Source organism: Littorina saxatilis, linkage group LG9 (genome assembly GCF_037325665.1).
Source record: "Littorina saxatilis isolate snail1 linkage group LG9, US_GU_Lsax_2.0, whole genome shotgun sequence".
Classification (NCBI taxonomy): Eukaryota; Metazoa; Mollusca; class Gastropoda; order Littorinimorpha; family Littorinidae; genus Littorina; species Littorina saxatilis.
The window spans coordinates 59646837-59662598 of NC_090253.1; the positions used below are offsets into that span (position 1 = coordinate 59646837).

The window sequence follows — 15762 nt, forward strand, 5'->3', positions numbered from 1 at the left end:
CACATGTTGACTCACACAGAAGATGGGATTCCAATATATATATGTGATGATACTGATAGATTCTGCCTGCCCCTGATACATTTTCAGTTACAGCTTAAAGGCACAGTAAGCCTCCCGTAAACCATCAGATACGGTCAGGCTTTTACACACAGTACAAAAACCCTTTCATTTAAACACTCACCGATTGAGAACATCCTAGGTGCCCTCCGTAAAGAGCAAACAATTTTCAAAGAATTTATTTTTGCGTGGTTTATCTTACCCCTGAGCCATCGTGAACCCGTGTGATCCAGTTTCCCTTTTTCACAAGTGTAGTCGTCAGTTAGTCATTTGAATGCGACTCGATGTGAGCTTATCTACAATAGCACGTTTTATGCACGAAACAAACGGCTGTGGTTCACAAGAACTCTAGCGATGGTTTTTGACTGTTGAGAGGAACGGCGATATGCACTGATAAACCGTCGTCTGCTACGACCCTTGCGTGACCCTGCTTCCGGGTTTTTCTGTTTTCAAACTTTCACAACTTCGAATTGTACTGATCTTGTCTTGATGAAAAAATAATTATTTTATGATTAAAGAATGTTTGTGTAACAAGCTGTGAATTTATTATTTAGATTTTAAAAGTTAGGTCTAGCGCAAAAACGCACCACGGTCCAAAAACATTCTGATAATCATCCATCCACGGCTATGGCAAGTTTACATCGATAGAATGAGACCCGAAGGGAAGTAACTCATTTTTGACCTGAGTTCAGAATGGGTCCAAAAAGTGTTCGAGACAATCTGCAAAATTAATTCTTTAAAATTTGCTCGCTCTTTACATAGGCCACCTAGGATGTTCCCGTTTGGTGAGCGTTCAAATGGAAGGGTGTTTGTACTGTGTGTAAAAGCCTGCCAGTATCTGTGATGGTTTACGGGAGGCTTACTGTCCGGGCGTGATTTCCGGTAGTTGAATATGCATAACAGCCAGCACCAAAACGAGGCGCCATGCTGTAGAGGACTCATCCACGAAAATAAATTCTTTGAAAATTTCTCACGCTCGACAGAAAGCAGCCAGGATGTTCCCGTTCGGTGAGCTTTCAAATGGAAGTATGCTTGTACTGTATGTAGACACTCGGGGAGCTCTGTGATGGTTTACGGGAGGCTTACTGTGCCTTTAATGTAATACAGGTTGCCTACAAATTATTGAGAATTAGTATTTTGTTTGTAGTAACTGTAAAATGAACAGCGCAGAAATGTTTTCGGTACGAAAGGAAAGAAGACAGTTTTTTCTACTTACAGTTACACAATGGAATGATAAAACGGTAGTCTGTTTTCCCTATTCTCATTTGACAACCACCGCATGAGACATCAGGGCTCCAAAAACTTGTCCAAATTCAAGGTCACACCAACAGAAGTAAAGACAGCTTTGCGTAATATTTTTAGATTGATGACTATGTTTTGTTTGGTCCAGTGGTCTAGTATTAACCAACAATTGCAGAGAATATAATTTTTTTCTTGTTACATGCATTACATTAACCTTCACCGTGCTTTGTGGGTCGTGGATGATCCAGAGACTCGCAAAATCGTCTTTATCTTTCAAACTATTTGGAGTTTTTAATTGAGACTTCAGGTAATCTCCAATCACCATACGACCTTCCCAGTGCCCAACTTTTGAAAGATTATCTTTGTAAACAAACAAATAAACGATGACGTAATTTAAACTACACAGTCCGGATGATGTGGACGGCCCATATGGAATGACGTAAGGAATTTTACGTTGTTTATCCTTATTCAGATGGCGTGGGTCGTGTACGACCCATACTCTGCAAAGAGGCGGCAAAACATTTATCCCTATTCGGATGGCGTGGGTCGTGTACGACCCATACCTTTTACGTTGAATCCTTCTTTGGAAAGTATGGGCCGTACACAATCCACATCTTCTGGACTGTGTAGTCCAACGCGTGATCTGGTGAAGGTTAAAAAAAGTTTCAAACTGGGATTTTCCCGTGAAATATGCTGTCATGCATTTTAGTGTTATAATCTATTTTGGCTTATTGCTCTACAGGGGATCCCGGTTAGTTTCATATATACAATTTGTTCTTTAAAAAAGATCGGCATATAAGGGCTTACAAATAAGGTTTTATGTTTATATTTTGCCAGGAATTCTGATGTATAATGTGCTTCTTACTGGTGACGATATTTTGAACTTGGTCCTATATTGAACTGGCAGTATATTTGGTGGTGATGCTGACGTCATAACAGAAAACCCATCGGGAACTTTCTTTTAATATTTGTTCACAATCCTGACTCTAAAGATTGCAGTGGATGAGCAGAAAGGTACTCTGCATTCTGTTACACTTGCTGAACATACTCAATTCACTGGCAATCGCCCTAATATCCTGGTTTTGTCATGGTGCAAGGCACAGTACAGTCACCCGTGGTAATTTTTTTTCAAAAATCTGGGTCACCTTCCTCCTGTTTTGTTTCATGCGCACGTGTTTTCACAAAATCGGAGCAAAAAGTTTGCTTCCCAACTTGGAAGGATGTCTTGGTCTGTAATTGCAACCTTTTGTCTTATAATAGGTCCATTTGAAGTTGTCAAAAAAGCAATATTTTGCAAACAAGGGCAATAAGTGTCATAAGTGCCCCCCCACCCACCCACCAAACATTCTCCTAATCTGCCTTCAGCACCGCCCCATGCCATATCCTCCATATTCTTTAATTAAAATGGTAAAATGATATTTGGTATTAAAGTTGCAAAAGTAGACCATGTATTTTCTCCATGTTTGTGTTTCATTTGCATGTGTGTTCATGTGTCACTGACTGTGAGTGAGTGTGTATGTGTATGTGTCCGCTTTCCTTTCAACTGCCTCTTGATGGAAGGGAATACAAACTAGTCAAAGGGGCCTTAAGGTATGTGAATATGGTGGGTGGGTGACTGCAATTAAGCTGAACATCACTGGTGGCTAGAAAATCAGTGTGTTTGTGTGTGTGTAAATGTGTGTGTGTGTTTTGCAGTGAATACATGAAACGTGACAAAGCAATTTTCGCACAAACCCTAATTCTCAAAGTCGCTCAATCCCCTTGTTAAATTTGAAACAAGAGTCATAACAGCTACAAACGTAACAAGTTCCATATGTTGCATGAGATTTTGACACAAACTTTAACGTGGAAAACAAACTTATTACCCAGCGCTGATTATGAGAAACCGTCTTGTTTCAAAACAATAGTTCCCTTACCATGCGTGTTATTTCGACACTTTCAGGCGATAAGATGAATGAGAAACGGGATGCTACTCTCACTGGCTTTCGTTTCTGCAGACCAGACGATTTCCGTTCTCTGTCAAATACCATTTGGTGGTTCATAAATTGCTGATTTTATCACACAGTGTAAAGGTAGGTTATGTGCAAAGGATATTGCCTTCAGAAGGCTGGTAACTTGAACTGAAAACGTTCGGCATCAACTCACATTGACAACGAAAGTACGCAGAGATTTGGTACAAAGGCTGTCGCTCCAGGTCTAGAGAGTAGAGTACAGGAGGTTGCGAGGCGATATGATCGAGACCTATAAAATAAATATTACATAATCTTTATGATGTACGCGCTACTAATTCACTACTCCTGTTACATGAGGGTTCGAGGTAATCTTGAACTTTAGCGTGTTAAATTCATAGATCATCTATAATTCAGAGGCATTTAAGTCTCCAAATAGGGGAGGCACCCGATGTTCCCCCATGTCTATGTTCCCCCAGGTCTAATATGTTACGTCATATGTCGTGTCATGTCATGTCATATGACATGGCAAATGACATTTCTGTCCTGGGGGAACTTCGAAATTTCTAAAAATCTGAAATGGAGGAAACTCTGTGTGGAGTGTGTACTTTTCCCGCCAACAATGTCTCCAAACTGCCGGTCATTTTCCAAAAAGCGGTAGGCCTACAGGGCGCCTACAGAAGTTGCTGCATTCCGTTGCAATACACAACGGATCTATTCTTTTATTCAGCCTCTCTCTTGGCCTGTTTGTTGGTAGCTAGCCTACTGACAAAGCTTGGGTTTTCAGTGGAAGGAGCTGACTACTCTCTCTGCCAGTACATTATAGAGAGCCTTACTTATAAAGAAATTCAGGTTATAAGGGCTAGAAGCCCAAGACAGTCAATCTGAAGCTTGGCACTTCCACTTATTGCCAAACGGCAAGCAAGCAGATTTCTCTGTTTAAAATGGATGAAGCGCGTCTTACAAGTAAGAGGTGACAGAGGGGGGAATATTTTGATTTTCAGAAGCTTCCGTTTTCATAAACACCAGAACAGAGCTGATAATACTCATTGGCGCTGCTCGAACAAGAATTGTAGAGCAAAGTTGACTACCAATATATATTGTCGAATTGGCGGACGGTGTGGAAAACAACATCCGAGTTTTACGGGCTGAACATGACACGTGACAAGACACGTGTGGCATGACGTGAAATGACATATGGCATGACACATGACCTGACATAAATGACATATGGCATGACATGACATGACACATGGTATGACTGGAGGAACATAGACCTGGGGGAACATAGACATGCTCCAAATGTGTAGAACCTGCACTGTAATCATAACAAGTCATTTTAGATCCCTTTGAAGTTACGGAATGAACTGTACGAATCCATTTCGTTTACATGGGTCAAAGAAGGAACAATCCGTTTGAGCGGACAAGGTTTGTTTGTTTGTTTGTTTGCTTAACGCCCAGCCGACCACGAAGGGCCATATCAGGGCGGTGCTGCTTTGACATATAACGTGCGCCACACACAAGACAGAAGTCGCAGCACAGGCTTCATCAGTTCATGTCTCACCCAGTCACATTATTCTGACACCGGACCAACCAGTCCTAGCACTAACCCCATAATGCCAGACGCCAGGCGAAGCAGCCACTAGATTGCCAATTTTAAAGTCTTAGGTATGATCCGGCCGGGGTTTGAACCCACGACCTCCTGATCACAGGGCGGACGCCTTACCACTAGGCCAACCGTGCCGGTGGGCGGACAAGGGAGACAACTCTTTCGTGTAAATGATGTCCCATGGTTGACAACGTACGCCATTTTCGGTGCATTTTTGTCGATTGAAAAACCAGGTTAATTAATTATGCTGCAGTTTGGAGCTCAATCCGTCAATTAATTTCACGACAAATGTTCTTTGGCTTGCTTACATGGACTTGTATCAAATATAAGTAAAGAATGTCACTGGATTCTGAGCTATGAATTTAACACGCTAAAGTTCAAGATTACAGGGTTCAAGCACAAGAGGTCATGATTTTAAATTAACACCAAACAAAAAAATGTTAAAACTAACCTGTATGCAAACTTCTTCACTAATCGTGTAGTAAATAACTGGAACAATTTGCCACCCAACATTGTGTCAGCAGGAACACTAAACACGTTAAAAAACTTACATGACAAGCACTGTAGACAATTTGTGTTCTCTACAAACTTAACTCAATTGAGACCGGCACGGTTGGCCTAGTGGTAAGGCGTCCGCCCCGTGATCGGGAGGTCGTGGGTTCGAACCCCAGCCGGGTCATACCTAAGACTTTAAAATTAGCAATCTAGTGGCTGCTCCGCCTGGCGTCTGGCATTATGGGGTTAGTGCTAGGACTGGTTGGTCCGGTGTCAGAATAATGTGACTGGGTGAGACATGAAGCCTGTGCTACGACTTCTGTCTTGTGTGTGGCGCACATTATATGTCAAAGCAGCACCGCCCTGATATGGCCCTTTGTGGTCGGCTGGGCATTAAGCTAACAAACAAACAAACAAAACTCAATTGAGATCGTGCTAGAACGTACGCAGCGCATAAATAAAAAGAACGATATTTCGAATCACTAGTTGAAATATATAGCATGCAAAAGGCTGAAAAGCCTATCAGGCGGCTTATGTTATGTTATGTTAGGTTTGTTTTCCGGCCTGGGACCCGTAACACTTTCCTAGCCTCGAGATTTGGCGAGTATAGCTATGAAGTAGCCTTTATTGGGGAGCTCATGTGGCTATGAAGCACACCGGTAGGTGTATGCCTGCCCTGCGTTTCTTTGCGCGAACGCTGGTTACTTTCTTTGCCTTAAGTTGTTAGCGGTTTCAAGATGGCGATCGAATTTGACAGACGAAACAGGCGTTGATTATTAGCTTAGCGGAGGAATTTGTGTGTCGCTCACAGCGCCCGCATTGAACACCAGCAGGGGCTCACATCCATGAGAGGTGGCATAGGACAAATGTCGTGGACAATGCAAAAGTGATAGGACATTTGTCCTGAACAAAAATACATCAATAGGACTTTTTTTTCGCAACAAAACGTACATTTAATTAAACTTGACTAGTTTCTTGTCACAAAGGTAACAGAACAAATAAAATAATTTTCTTGGCTGCTCAGAGGCCTGAGGGAGCTCAGTTTCAGTGGTACTAGCTGCTGATGAGGGCAGAGATTTGAAGGACAAACGCTTCTGGCATTATTTTGGCCCCAATTTTCGTTTTAGCGTCATGTTACTTTTTCGGAGAAAAAACCCCGCAAAGGGAGGCAAATGTCAACCGGCTTGGAGCATTCAGCGTTGCGACTCTTGGAAGCTCTTCTCTATAAAAAGCACATAACCTCTCTCCAAGGTTCGTCTGCTTGGAGAGACACATCGTTTCGCAAAACATTGATAAAATAGCAAATCAAACTACTGTAAATTGGAAAGTACTGTCAATGTCCAGATAAGATAAAAGCATAATCGGACAATGACCACTTTGTGACAAAAACAATAGGACACAATTATGTCCTCTTGCATGAAAAAAAGTATAGGACATTTGGAAAAAATATCCGTGTATGTCCGACGTGGATGTGAGCCCCTGCACCAGTTTTTCTTTCGCGCTGCAGTAAATGTTTTCTGATGCACGACCTGTAAAACAGCAGGCCACTTTTTCCAGTAGTCGTCACTGAAATGTCTAACATACGCAGGTGTGTTACTGAATTAACAGGCCTGAAAGTAGCGAGTATTTTACTCTCCTTGGCGAGTAGAAACATGTAACTGGCGAGTGGAAATGTTCATCTACTTGCCAAATGCGAGTAAAGCTGCTGAAACAAATTGTTGGTTTGGCTAGAACAGTTTGCTCTCTGGCTAGTACATTTTCAGAAGCACTAGCCGAAGGCCGAGTGCACCATTTGTTGGACTTTCAGGGCTGATTAAACATTGTTTTGCTAGGGGGTCTGCAAGCAGAGCAGCATCCATTCTTTCATTATTGAGTTGTTCAAATTCCCACCCCTCTCTAACTCCACCCACCCTCCCCTGCGGGCGGTCCATCAAATGTGAAAGTAAAAGGTGAGGTGGGGACAGCCGTTGGCCACTAGATTTGCAAGCACTACTGACTTCCGAATACCACACCTTTTCGTGATATTCTGCATGACTTAAGAGGGGCGCATCCTGGGTGTGCTGGGTAATTACGACCTTTGACACTCACTAGTAAGGAGATCTAAGTTGTTATTGACCCTTTGTTGGTAGGTCGGGCGTATGCTCCCCAGCATGTCGTAAGAGGCGACTTAAGGATTCTGTTTCTCCTTTTACCCTTGTTAAGTGTTTCTTGTATAGAATATAGTCAATGTTTGTAAAGATTTTAGTCAAGCAGTATGTAAGAAATGTTAAGTTTTCTGTACTGGAAACTTGCTTTCTCCCAGTAAGGTTATATATTGTACTACGTTGCAAGCCCCTGGAGCAATTTTTTGATTAGTGCTTTTGTGAACAAGAAACAATTAACAAGTGGCTCTATCCCATCTCCCCCCCTTTCCCCGTCGCGATATAACCTTCGTGGTTGAAAACGACGTTAAACACCAAATAAAGAAAGAAAGGTCGGGCGTCGGAAAAAAGAAGGGTGTCACCATTTGGAGGTTAGTTACAGTGTAACTGTCGTCCATGCCGAGAAAATCGGTCGGCAAGCGGAGTGGGGTGTTTTTAGGAGGGGTCTTTATTGGAGGTTATATATTATATATGTATATATACATCTGCTGTATTTGAATTAAAAATGAGCAAACAAGTTAAACAAAATAAATAAATAATAAAAAGATACTTTTCATGAAAATTATTAATTAGGTATACAGTGTTTGCTTCCGTCTGTAATACCACAGAGTGCGTATTGTCTCGGTGACAGGCGTTGATACTTTTATAATTATATTCCTTTAGATTTTGATTGTTACTCCTCTCCCCTTGCAGTGACATGACAGTGGTGACGTGAAAGGATGGAGGAAGCCGACAAAGCAGTGTACACAGAGGTCAAGGTTGAGATCAACATTGCTGAGGAACCTGTACCTCTGTATCTGACTGACCTTTGTACAGGAGGTGAGGGATTGTGTGGTTTTGCCTTTTCAAGCATCCTTCCCTGTGAAGAGCTATACATTACGCTACTGCGCTATAATAGCTTGTCACTTCAAATGATAAGCGATCAGGCCATGGGTAATCGGCAAATGAAGCTATTGCTGTGAAATGCATTGCATTCAATTTTATTGACTCACATGCGAAGCAAAAGTGAGTCTATGTACTCACCCGAGTCGTCCGTCCGTCCGGAAAACTTTAACGTTGGATATTTCTTGGACACTATTCAGTCTATCAGTACCAAATTTGGCAAGATGGTGTATGATGACAAGGCCCCAAAAAACATACATAGCATCTTGACCTTGCTTCAAGGTCAAGGTCGCAGGGGCCATAAATGTTGCCTAAAAAACAGCTATTTTTCACATTTTTCACATTTTCTCTGAAGTTTTTGAGATTCAATACCTCACCTATATATGATATAAAGGGCAAAGTAAGCCCCATCTTTTGATACCAGTTTGGTTTACCTTGCTTCAAGGTCAAGGTCACAGGAGCTCTTCAAAGTTGGATTGTATACATATTTTGAAGTGACCTTGACCCTGAACTATGGAAGATAACTGTTTCAAACTTAAACATTATGTGGGGCACATGTTATGCTTTCATCATGAGACACATTTGGTCACATATGATCAAGGTCAAGGTCACTTTGACCCTTATGAAATGTGACCAAAATAAGGTAGTGAACCACTAAAAGTGACCATATCTCATGGTAGAAAGAGCCAATAAGCACCATTGTACTTCCTATGTCTTGAATTAACAGCTTTGTGTTGCATGACCTTGGATGACCTTGACCTTGGATGACCTTGACCTTGGGTCAAGGTCACATGTATTTTGGTAGGAAAAATGTGTAAAGCATGTGAGTCGTATGGGCTTTGCCCTTCTTGTCTGATTTAGGGTGCCGTTTCAATTTTCTATGTGTCCTTTACATCCGTGTCTGTGATTGGGCATCATCTCACGTCAAATTTTCAACAGCAGCAACGCTTGTTGCAGTAACAGCATTCAATTGTTAGTCTGGGTGGTTGTCATTTTTGGAGATCTGTGTACCCGATTTGCAATCATTCACATTGTACCACTACCAGTGGTAAGTACTCGCTTTGGAAGATTCATTAGTCCCAAAAGATTTACACAATGTGCAGTAAGTGTGAGAAACATAAGGATCCTTTGCGAGATTTTGTTACATCATGGCTCTAAACTCCCTTTTTTTTGTAGCTCCATGACAGGCAAGTAAGCATGGATGGGTACATTTTTTAATGATACCACAAAAAATGGGCAAATTTTGACCCAAAACAAGCCTCAGAAAGGCACCCCACATACCTGTCAAGTTCCATTTCACTGCATTCCTTGGTTAGGTTCTGTCCCTTGAGCATGACAGTTTAGGAAGCACGAGAATTCACATGAAGATATAATATGACATAGACTAGAGTGTGGGTTCTTGGGGTTTAAATGTGAGGTGTTATTTTGTATTTATGTGTACAGAGCACAAACTTGTTTGTTGTATCACTATCAGTACTCCTTGAGTTGAGACTGCTTGAATGATTTCATGATAACTGTGCGTCTGAAGATCCTTTTGCATCTTAATTTTTATGCAAGCTTGCATTTCAGGGACATCATGTTCTGTTTTGTGTGAACCGGCGAGGACTGCATAGAAATTAAGTGCCAGCAGAAATTTTCAATTTGATATCTCTTTGTAGTTTGCTTTTCTCTTACTTGTCTCTTTGTAGTTTGCTTTTCTCTTAATTTTCTCTTTGCAGTTTGCTTTTCTCTTAATTTTCTGTTTGTAGTTTACTTTTCTGTTAATTGTCTGTAGTTTGCTTTTCTGTTAGTATTGTCAGTTAAATGAACACAGTGTAGACAATACTCATAAGCATGGATCATTTATTTTTCAGTCATCAAAGATGTCAGAGCAGACAGAGCAGTCCCTGCCTGGACCCAGCACACGGCAGAAGGAGATGCTGTTGCCAACGGTCACAGTGATATCGTGGTGAAGACAGAGGCAGGGGAAGATCAGCCTGGTTTGCTCCATGATTTCAGCCATGAGACAAGCTGGACTGGGAAATGTTTGCCTGCACCCAATTCAGAGGGAAAGGAAGGATGGGGAACCCGGAAACCGGGAGAATCGGAACACAATGAATACCCTTCAGCACCCGAACTAAGTGTTGAAGACCTGAGGACAAGTGATAAGAACCCTGGAAGGCCACATGCTTGTCCATTGTGTCCTGCTACTTACAAGAACTCCACGAATTTGAAGGAACACATGTTCAAACACACAGGAGAGAAACTTCATGCCTGTGAAAAATGTGATGACAAATTTAGCCTGCCCAATCTTTTGAGGCATCACATGCGGATCCACTCAGGGCAAAGACCTTATAAATGCCCTCACTGTGATGGCTCTTTCATGCAGCCAAGGACTTTGACACAACATTTACGGAAGGGACATCCCACACTCTATAAATCTTCTTCAGCAGCTGATAGGTATTTAGCTGTTGCTAACAGCATTAGGACCATCAATAGGACCCTTGAAAAACCATACACTTGTCACCTGTGTTCTGCTGCCTACAAAAACTCCTGTAATTTGAAGGAACACATGTTTAAACACACAGGAGAAAAAGATCATGCCTGTGCAAAGTGTGATGACAAATTCAGCATGCTCCAACATCTGAAGTCACACATGCGGATCCACTCAAGGCAAAGACCTTATAAATGCCCTCGCTGTGATGCCTCTTTCATGCAGCCAGGGGCTTTGACACTACATTTACGGAAGGGACACCCTACACTCTATAAAGACTCATCAGCAGCTGAATGGAACGTAGCTGTTGCTGACAGCGTTAGGACGATCGATAGGACCCTTGAAAAGCCATACTCTTCTCATCTGTGTACTGCTGTTGCCAACGATCACAGTGATATCGTGGTGAAGACAGAGGCAAGGGAAGATCAGCCTGGTTTGCTCCATGATTTCAGCCATGACACAACCTGGACTGGGAAATGTTTGCCTGCACCCAATTCAGAGGGAAAGGAAGGATGGGGAACATGGAAACCGGGAGAATCGGAACACAATGAATACCCTTCTGCATGTGAACTAAGTGTTGAAGACCTGAGGACAAGTGATAAGAACCCTGAAAGGCCACATGCTTGTCCATTGTATCCTGCTACTTACAAGCGACCTGGTCACTTGAGGGAGCACATGTTAAAACACACAAGAGAGAAATATTATGCATGTGAAAAATGTGACGACACATTTCGTCTGCCCCAATATCTGAAGCAACACATGCGGATCCACTCAGGGCAAAGACCTCATAAATGCCCTCACTGTGATGCCACTTTTATGCAACCAAGGACTTTGACACTACATTTACGGAAGGGACACCCTACACTCTATGGGTACTCATCAGCAGCTGAATGGATTGTAGCTGTTTCTGACAGCGTTAGGACCATAGACAGGACCCTTGAAAAACCGTACACTTGTCACCTGTGTCCTGCTGCCTACAAGCAATCCCACCATTTGAGGGAACACATGTTTAAACACACAGGAGAAAAAGCTCACGCCTGTGCAAAGTGTGATGAGGCTTTCAGTCTGCCCCAACATTTGAAGCGACACCTGTTGTCCCACACAGGCCAAAGACCGTATGAATGCCAACACTGTGATGCTAGCTTTTTGCGGCATGATTTTTTGGCACGACATATACAAGTAGGACATCCTAAACTGAGTGATCGCCCCTCAGCGACTGAAGTGAGTGTTGGTGTTGAATCCAGCACATCTAGCTCAAACAGCAACCTAGACAGTCCTGCAACCGAGGTCAACACATGTCAGAATGAAGTGAGTTCTACTGAATGCAATTGGGCTGTTGTTGTCAAATTAGAGCCAACTGTTGACATGTAAGTGTACGACATCCTAAACTGAGTGATTTGTTAAAATCCATCATTACTCTAAAACCATGTCTGTTGTTGGACTTCCAACAGCAGTGAATGCAACACTAGAAGCCCTGCTCGTCAAAAATCAGCTCATTTCGTGGAAGGTGTCAGCAGAGGGGAGCAAGACCGTCGTTGTCTTTCGCCTGACTGGTTTCAACACACCGCCCGCCATTACCACGGACAGTACAGTACAACGGTTTCAACACACCGCCTGCCATTACCACTGACAGTACAGTACAACGGTTTCAACACACCGCCCGCCATCACCACTGACAGTACAGTACAACGGTTTTGTCGCAAGCCATCAAGCCAGCTACGTAGAGACGCAAACAGAGCTAAAACCTACGCTTACATCAGAAAACAACAGCCACAACATCCTCAACATCAGGCAAGTGCTGGACCGTTTCAACAAACCCCCTTTTCTCGCCTACCCCTGAAAAGAAATAACCTGTCAAAGAAGATAATGTGTATGATATTGAATGTCAACAAACCCACATTCCATTTCTGTCACCATTACACGCGCGTGACGATTCAGCACGTGAAATTCATGCAGATCACTCTCCCCTTGCAACTAACCTGAAATGTGTGCCACCAGTTGACAAGTGTGTAGTTTCGCCGGACCAGTCGAGTGCAAACTCTGACACTGGTAGTGATCATGATGTTTACACAGACGCTGACGGAATTGAAACAAAGGGGAGGCTGTGGGAGTGACTCAAGGCGAAGGGGGAGGCACTGAAGGGGGACAAGACGAGGAGGAGATGGAGCGTGCTCTTGAAGACAGAGCTGAGAAAGCAGGATTTTCCTTGGATGATATCTACGATAGGGTAGGACAGGTCAAAGACAAAAGGCACCGAGAAAACCTGAAAGACACTCTGAGAAACCAACGCATTCTCAACTTAGTCTTAGACAAACCCCCCGCGGGGTAAGGGGGAGTCCCATATATTGGTTGGGACGAGAAAGAATTTACCCGATGCTCCCCAGCATGTCGTAAGAGGCGACTAACGGATTCTGTTTCTCCTTTTACCCTTGTTAAGTGTTTCTTGTATAGAATATAGTCAATTTTTGTAAAGATTTTACTCAAGCAGTATATAAGAAATGTTAAGTCCTTTGTACTGGAAACTTGCATTCTCCCAGTAAGGTAATATATTGTACTACGTTGCAAGCCCCTGGAGCAAATTTTTGATTAGTGCTTTTGTGAACAAGAAACAATTGACAAGTGCCTCTATTCCATCTCCCCCCTTTCCCCGTCGCGATATAACCTTCGTTGAAAACGACGTTAAACACCAAATAAAGAAAGAAAGAATATAACCTTCGTGGTTGAAAACGACGTTAAACACCAAATAAAGTAAAGTCTTAGACAAACGGTGTTATGGTCGCATGCAGGTACTTGTCTGTGAGTCAGATGATTTGGTGCTCCGGTACGATGTCAGGGACTGGTTCATTCAAATGCGTAAGTCAGTGGTGACAGACTTAGAGGCAGACACGATGAGATGCTTGCGTAGGTGGACCCCTCTGTTGAATCCAGCACATCTAGCTCAAACAGCAATCTAGACAGTCCTGCCGCCGAGGTCAACACATGTCAGAATGAAGTGAGTTCTACTGAATACAATTGGGCTGTTGTTGTCAAATTAGAGCCAGATATTGACATGCAAGTGTACGACATCCTTAACTGAGTGATCCCCCCTCAGCCACTGAATTGAGTAGTGTAGTGTAAACAGCAAGCCAAACAGTCCTGCCACTGAGGTCAACACATGTCTGAAGTGGGTTTCAGTGGGTGTGTTGTCACTGTTAAGACAGAGCCTGCAATGACTGCTTCTGATGAAGACTGCGAGTCAGATTGTCCTGTCTTTTTCTGCTCAGAAGTAGGCCAAGGGATGAATTCCACTTCACAAGTCACTGAACAGACGCCCTCTGTGTCACTGCTACAAGAACTAGTGTACACCAAGTGGGGTTCCTCTAACAGTCTATTGTCAAAGCCTGAAGAAAAAGAACAACATTGCTGTTCAGAGTGTGTTGAAGCTTTCAGTTTCACTACCTGGGAGAGCACATGTTAGCACATGATGGAGAGACACCACACATATCTGCACAATGTGACCCTGCCTCACCATAGACCAGTGATGTAAAGAATCCCATGTCAACACATGCCAGTAACAGACTGCATTACCTAATGTAAAGTGTGTGATGCCGAGTTCAGTCTTCCAAGTGAATTGAAGCAACACATGGTGACCCATGCAGTGCAACAACCTTGTAAATGCACACTGTGTGATGCTACTTTCAAGCACCTTGATCTTTTGACACAACAGAGTATAGACTTTGTGTTTACCTGTAAACAGCTGAATTCTGTGAAAAGAAATCATTTGGGGGACCACATGTTGACTCACACAGAAGATGGGATTGCAATATATGTGATGATACTGATAGATTCTGTCTGCCCCTGATACATTTTCAGTTACAGCTTAATGTAATACAGGTTGTCTACAAATTATTGAGAATTAGTATTTTGTTGGTACATGTAGTAACTGTAAAATGAACAGCGCAGAAATGTTTTGGGTATTAAAGGAAAGAAGACAGTTTTTTCAACTTACAGTTACACAATGGAATGATGAAACGGTAGTCCGTTTTTCCTATTCTCATTTGACAACCACCGCATGAGACATCAGGGCTCCAAAAACTTGTCCAAATTCAGTCACACCAACTGAAGAAAAGACAGCTTCGCGTTATATTTTTAGATTGACGGGTATGGTTTGTTTGGTCCAGTGGTCTAGTAGTAACCAACAATTACAGAGAATATAATTTTGTTCTTGTTACATTCATTATGTAACTGCCATGCAGTTAAAGGGAAGCGACCCCTTAAATGTAACTAACTTTTATAACTTTGCATGGATTCTTTCCCCTTGACCACTTTCGGGAAACCCTTTTTTTACTCCTAAGTTATAACGCGATATAGTTCCATCTTTCCGGGTTCTTTCTCTTAATTTGCCACCTTTTATGGACATTTTTTACTGATGTGTGTACCTGCCCTTTGATGGATGAGTAGCTGTGGTTCGGGATTTTTCGATGGTTTTTCGGTGGATTGTTTCAAGTAACAGTTTTCTGTATTCATGCGCGGTTTTCCGGCTGAGCGGTAAATGTAAGCCATTTTGGGTTCTTTCGCTCAAGAGAACCTCATGAAAGCGACACTGGGTCGCTCCCACTGAAAGCCACTGAACTCATGGAACTCTCTCTGCCTCTAGATTCCTTGGACAACGAGTTTTACGGTGCTATTGACAAATAAAAGTACACCAGTCCCAGCGTTGTTTTGAATCATTTGACGAGAGGCAGTGACAGTAAAACTCGTTCCCAGAGTAAAACGAACTCGCTACCAGAGTAAAGGAAAACGCGCCTGAAGAGAAAGGCGACCTTTCAACCATTGACCTTCGACATAGGTCAACAACCGGCCAGAACTTGGAAGACATCGACTGGCAAAATTATGGAAAAGGAAAATCTGAACCCTCTTGAAATGAACGAAGGA

At 42.6% G+C, this 15762-nt stretch overlaps 1 protein-coding gene and 1 long non-coding RNA gene across 3 annotated transcripts in view; both read left to right on the plus strand.

Annotated features, from left to right (window-relative positions):
- Positions 1-13320, plus strand: part of LOC138976650 (uncharacterized) — a 37204-nt gene extending 23884 nt beyond the window's left edge. The window contains exon 2 of the long non-coding RNA XR_011459103.1: positions 13212-13320. This is a non-coding gene — a long non-coding RNA (uncharacterized lncRNA). The remainder of the gene's footprint in view (positions 1-13211) is intronic.
- Positions 3272-13320, plus strand: LOC138976648 (zinc finger protein 271-like). 2 transcript variants are annotated; one of them, XM_070349521.1, is made up of 3 exons: positions 3272-3371; positions 8187-8312; positions 10229-13320. In XM_070349521.1, exons 2-3 carry the CDS (start codon positions 8213-8215, stop codon positions 12217-12219), a joined length of 2091 nt encoding a protein of 696 aa, XP_070205622.1. In that variant the 5' UTR covers positions 3272-3371; positions 8187-8212; the 3' UTR covers positions 12220-13320. The 2 variants fall into 2 exon arrangements, with proteins under 2 accessions (XP_070205622.1, XP_070205623.1); XM_070349522.1 differs by lacking the exon at positions 3272-3371 and having other exon boundaries at positions 7832-8312.
- Positions 13321-15762: the final 2442 nt, after the last annotated feature.